This window comes from Crinia signifera, chromosome 6, assembly GCF_055691185.1.
Source record: "Crinia signifera chromosome 6, ASM5569118v1, whole genome shotgun sequence".
Lineage (NCBI taxonomy): Eukaryota > Metazoa > Chordata > Amphibia > Anura > Myobatrachidae > Crinia > Crinia signifera.
Genome location: NC_139222.1, coordinates 165228964 through 165234931, shown reverse-complemented (window position 1 = coordinate 165234931; position 5968 = coordinate 165228964). Strand labels below are relative to the sequence as shown.

Sequence of the window (5968 nt, the reverse complement as noted above, 5' to 3'; positions counted from 1 at the left end):
GGGGTCCCCACAGTATCACTATCAAATCTGTCCAGCAAATCATTAAATCTGCTGATCCCTTTTGCAGTATCCTGCAGGACCTGTAAAAATCCAGGATCTGCTTGGGTCAAAGGCAAGGAGCCAGAGGACTGCTGAGAGGGTGACATAGGTCTAGAAGATACCAACACATCACTCTGCCTGTCCAACAACTGCACTAAGGCATTAACAGACCTGCCCAGGGCACTGGCCCACGCAGGCTCCGATTGCTCTACCCTCTGGGGTTCACTGCCCATGGGTCTCACACCAGCGCAAGTAATACACAAACCCCCCTTGGCCATCTGTTAAGGGGCAAATTTTTGTGTACAAACACTACATGCGCACAATGCATTAAGTGCTCCCTTCCGCCAAACCCACAGACTGCTGCTCAGACATGATGTAAAAATCACAGTCACAATGCAAAATGTACTGGCGTTATATACCAAGCCAATGCACAACAGTCACTTATCTGTCTGAAGCTTCTCCAAGGAGTGGGGAGAACGATGCCCAGGAAATCCAAAACACTCTGCCAGGATCTGTAAGCCAGTTCAGCTCCGCTGCAAGCGTCCTCCGAATGGCGCCAAACAGAGTGAGGGAAGAGACCAAGTCCCTGCTGCTGCGGGGTCCGTGACTTCTGGCGCCAACCACCCCCAGACAGCCGCTCCCATTGTACGATTTCCAAGTTCCAGTGTCCCCCCCTCTGCTGGGGACCACTTGGAACGCGCCTGTAACACGCTGCGGTCCTCTCTCATAGGAGCTCAGCGTGTAAGCTCCGCATAAAATGGCCGCCGCCATCACGGAGCGCCTGTCCCCCATGACCCCCACCTAGCGTGAAGCCGGCTTCAGTGCACTCCGGAGCCAAAGCAGCTTCTCAATAGAAGCTGTAAGCACTGCACAGGAAGACCAGACAGTGTCTCCCCTGTGCACAGTGAGCTGACAGGACGCGCTTCTGTCAGCTTCTGCTGCGCTGTCAGTGTGAGGATTCAATGAGAATCCTCACACTGTGCCTACCTAGCTAGTGTAAAAGTTAATAAAATAAAAAACACCTTCAGCTGCCCCTGCAGCCCTTTAGAATAGAACCCACTCCAGTGAGCACCTAACATGAACTGAAGCGTCTGGGATGCAGAGGGAGGAGCCTACCCTCTAAAAGCTTTAGGATAGGTGCCTGGCTCCTACATCCCAATGTTGAGCTGTGTCACCAGGACCATTGAAAGAGAAAAACCAGCATTCGGATTGTTTAGGGCAGGCATTCCCAACCACGGTCCTCAAGGCACACCAACAGTGCAGGTTTTGTAGATATCCAGGCTTCAGAAGAGGTGACTTATTTAGTATCTGAGGGATTCTGATTAAACCATCTGTGCTGAAGCCTGGATATCACTAAAACCTGCACTGTTGGTGTGCCTTGAGGACCGTGGTTGGGAATGCCTGGTTTAGGGTGAGTCAGATTCTGCAAAAAAAAAAAAAAAAAGTGCAAAAATTGCCTTTTTTCAACTGGCGTAAAATTTGCCCGGGATTGAATACCCCCTAAATTGGATAGCCTGAGGGAAAAGATGAGAAAAAAATTAAAATAAATTTTCGCTGGTAATTCAATACCGGCCTAGTCTATGAAAGCACTTCTAATGTCCTGTTTTCCTTATAAAACATTAACCATTACAACTCTAATTTCTGCTTTTTTCACATCTCAAAAATACCTGTTTTCAGACAGTACTTGTGTATTGTATTGGTTACGGATATAGGGGGTTATTTTGGTTCACGCCTTCTGACAAATTCCTTCTTAGAAGGACAAAACCATGTGCACTGCAGGTGGGGCAGATGTTACTTGTGCAGAGAGTTAGATTTGGGGGGGGGTTTACGTCAAAGTAAGATCTATATTGCAGTCTAAAAATAAAACAGTCAGTATTTTCCCTGCACAGAAACAAAATAACTCACCCAAATCTAATTCTCTCTGCACATTTTACATCTGCCCCCCTGCAGTGCACATGGTTTTGTCCATCTAAGAAGGAATTTGTCAGAAGGAGTGAACCAATTTAACCCCCATAATACTGATCACATTAATGCAGCACAGTGTAACTAACATTGAGCATGACTCCAGTCAGACACAAAGTGGTGCAGGTGCAGACAGCCACGTTTACTACCTTATGCGAATGCCAGTATTCATACAGCTTTATATGTATAGTGGCAGCAGCTGTAGCCATTAGTATCTACCGGTTAGGTCAGAAACATGTCTTAGTAATATGCATGCCTCATAATAGCACTGCGATTTTGGCTACAATCCTACAACATGGATTGTTGGTGTGCGTTTACAAGGTAGTCACTTAGCAAGTACCCATAAACGCCCTCCGCCAATGTGCATATACATGGTTTGGCACATGCACAGTTTGGTAAACACGTCCACTTTGTGACTTGCATGCGGCACAGAATTATATGCAGTAGGTCTTCATTACAATGTAGCATCCTCATTATTATTAGCACGTACCAGATTATAGCATTAACAATTGCACACTAACTCATTTTTTCTATCAGCTGTATCCACTCCGGATTCCTGTCCTGTGATGGAGGACGCAGTCCTGGGAAACTGTGGAGATTGCTGCATGAATGATACAGATTGCTCAGATGGTATGAAGTGCTGCCCTAACACCTGTGGGACAGCTTCCTGTATATATATAGGTAATCCAAGTGACAATTCGTATTGCTCTGTGTAATTCATGGGATACCATACTAAGTTATTTCCATGTTTTCTTGTTCACAGATATGTCCTATTCCTGACACCATACAGAAATATTTTGGAACAATCACAGGCAGTCTCATCCTACCCATAAATCATTTAACACCACTCAATACCATGTATATACTCAGTTGTGTAAGATGAGGGTCTGGGGAGTTTCAGTTACGCCCTTGTGCCTGCTCTATGTTCTGAGGTGAACAGTAAATGGGAAAAATGGCTCTAAATTGCACACCCTCAGTGATGAAAGGTGCCGTCTGCTGAGAATAAAATGTGTGAGAGAGAGAGAGAGAGAGAGAGAGAGAGAGAGAGAGAGAGAGAGAGAGAGAGAGAGGGGAGAGAGAGAGAGAGAGAGAGAGAGAGGGGAGAGAGAGAGAGAGAGAGGGAGAGAGAGAGAGAGAGGGGAGAGAGAGAGAGAGAGAGGGGAGAGAGAGAGAGAGAGAGGGGAGAGAGAGAGAGAGGGGAGAGAGAGAGAGAGGGGAGAGAGAGAGAGAGGGAGGGAGAGAGAGAGAGAGGGGGAGAGAGAGAGAGGGAGAGAGAGAGAGAGAGAGAGAGAGAGAGAGAGAGAGAGAGAGAGAGAGGGAGAGGGAGAGGGAGAGGGAGAGGGAGAGGGAGAGGGAGAGGGAGAGGGAGAGGGAGAGGGAGAGGGAGAGGGAGAGGGAGAGGGAGAGGGAGAGGAGAGAGAGAGAGAGAGAGAGAGAGAGAGAGAGAGAGAGAGAGAGAGAGAGAGAGAGAGAGATAAATGCACTATGCGATCATTACATTACAATACAGTATAATAAGAGGTTGTTAGTATACCATTGGCTTGCACACGTCCAGGTCACCTCTTGTCCAGCAGGTCCCTAACACTAGGTCACCATCTGGGGGCAGGGAACCCCAAAACATGATCCAGCTAAGGATTCCCCAGGACATCACAATAAACAATAGTGATAATAAAGGGATTAAATTATAAGTATGAAGGTCCCGACTGTGTTTAGAGGTACAGAGTGTGTGATAAAAAAATGTACATACGTAAATAATAAACATGATACAAAAAGTGACTGTATTTAAGTAGTGATGCCTGCTTAGCTGGATCATGTTTTGGGTTTCCCTGCGCCCCAGATGGTGACAATTGGTGTGCAAGCCAATATCACTGGCCAACGATAAACTAACAACCTCTTATGATATATTATAATGTAATGATCGCATAGTGCATTTGCACCCTCTCTCTCTCTCTCTGCGTGGACAGTAAATGAGCAACTTGTGTGGAAAGAGATAAAGCTATAATTTCAAGTTATAATGACAATGTTGTGTTGTATACAAGAAATTAATATGTTATCTAGTTCTAATGGTCAAAGTAAAGTACTTTTCAACAAATAAATAGATAACACACGCTGCAGGGTTAAAGTAAAACTCTGATCCTTCATTATATTCACGTCCATTTCCACGCAAAACACAGTAGCAGAAACCGCTTTACATGAACATTGAAAAGCAACAAATAACCCATATATTACACACTTATATGTGCAATCCTTTTGTAGTGTGTACCATTGACACTGAGAAGAAACGGTAGAGCAGAATCTTTGTAAAACCAACATATACAGCAGAGGAACCGGGATTTTAGCGCAGAAGTAGCAAGTAGAAGAGAATCTTTATTAGGGACCAGCAGAGAGAGGCCAGCTCTCAGGGTCAATGAATGTAAGGGTGACATCACATGAACACCTTTGTCCATAAGTGCACATTTCACAGCATCTGTTCCCCATCCAATTGGAGGGAAGAAACATTGTGCACCTCCTCTGCATTTACCACAAAGGAGATTTCCATTATTGGTCCCATTAGAGAAGTATCGCAGTTAGTCCCCACTATACATCTGTTATGTTTCCTCATCTTCTTCATCTTCACCTCCTCTGAGTAACAGCTCCATGTCTGTGTTTAATGATACTCTATGTTCTTTGTGGGTGTCGTCTGAGAAATCAAATGAAATGAGTACAATAAGTTGTATGCAAAGTACAATAATACTATATATAGCATTCTCATCCTGTGTATATATGTTAATATTTGTCTGACTGCCTAGGGTTACCTCTAGAATTGGTAGTCCTTAGAGCAACATGCAAGGCAATGCCAGAGATGCAGACAGCAAACCCTGACCAATTCAGTAGGTTCATTGTATCACCCAATAAATGTGTCGCCAACAGAAGAACACAGAGCTCCTGCAGGACAAGAAAAATCAAGAGACAAGATACATTAAAGAAAATATTTACTTTACTGTCTCACAGCACTAAGATCTTCCCCAAACTGTGTGGAGTTCATGCTTGCGTGCGTTTCCCTCATGTGCGCCAGTTTCCACCCACAAACCAAAAATATACTGGAAGGTTAATTGGCTCCTGACAAAAATGAAGGCTAGGGTGTAAGTGTGTGTATACATGGACCAAGTGGTACTTATCTGCCATCAAATTCTATGTAACCAGTTAAGGTCCAGTCACACCTGTCTCATGCAAGCATAATAACCAGATCACAATTACAGCTTTATTTAGGTGCTTTCTCTCTGGCAAACCCAGGACTGGTAACACATGTCCAAGGCAGGGAAACAAGAAAATACGGTACTTATGTATTATCTGGGCTCCCATGTTAAATGCACCCCATTTTTTCATACCCCTACTATCCAACTACGCATGGAGTTGATTTTATATAGTGTGGGGAGCGCAGCGAGCCACCGTGCCCGAATCGTGGCGAGCGCAGCACGCCCCGCGAGGGGACGCGGTCTCATAAGAAAAACGGGAGCCCAGATATTACATAAGTACCGAAAATACAATAGGTAAATCGCATTTTCTTCTAAAGGTAAGGGCTGAAACGTGTTTGGAAGGTTCTACAGAAACCTTGCTCTAAATGGTATGTGTGGTTTCCTTGTTGTGGGCAACATTATAGACGTTACAGCACATCCTCCATGACAGGCATGCTGTGTTGTCGATTCGCTGCTATAAGGTTTCCATGGAAGCTTCATGATACTAGGCAATTCTGGCTGAAAACTTGTGATGCCCTAGCACAACAACCCAAGGCATGGTGGACCACTCCACTTCCTTTTGGAAGGATAGTCTCATATTAAAAACCTTATGAGAAATACTACCTTGAAGATGCCAGCAATGGAAAGGGTGAGACTGGATGTTTTTGACACCAAGAGAAACTCGGAATACCCCAGACCAAAAGCGAGTAGTCCCCCCACACTGAGAGTACCCAGGAGAACAAGCAGATCTT

The 5968-nt window shown here is 44.9% G+C and overlaps 1 protein-coding gene across 3 annotated transcripts in view; it reads right to left on the bottom strand.

Annotated features, from left to right (window-relative positions):
• Positions 1-4118: 4118 nt before the first annotated feature.
• SLC35H1 (solute carrier family 35 member H1) overlaps positions 4119-5968 on the bottom strand; it is a 24515-nt gene continuing 22665 nt past the window's right edge. For all 3 annotated transcript variants that reach the window (XM_083147919.1, XM_083147918.1, XM_083147917.1), the window contains 3 exons: positions 5841-5968; positions 4797-4926; positions 4119-4681 (listed from right to left, as the gene is read on the bottom strand). The exon at positions 5841-5968 is cut by the window's right edge and continues 48 nt beyond it. In XM_083147919.1, the coding sequence (XP_083004045.1) occupies positions 4590-4681; positions 4797-4926; positions 5841-5968 (350 nt within the window). In that variant the 3' untranslated portion in view covers positions 4119-4589. The remainder of the gene's footprint in view (positions 4682-4796; positions 4927-5840) is intronic.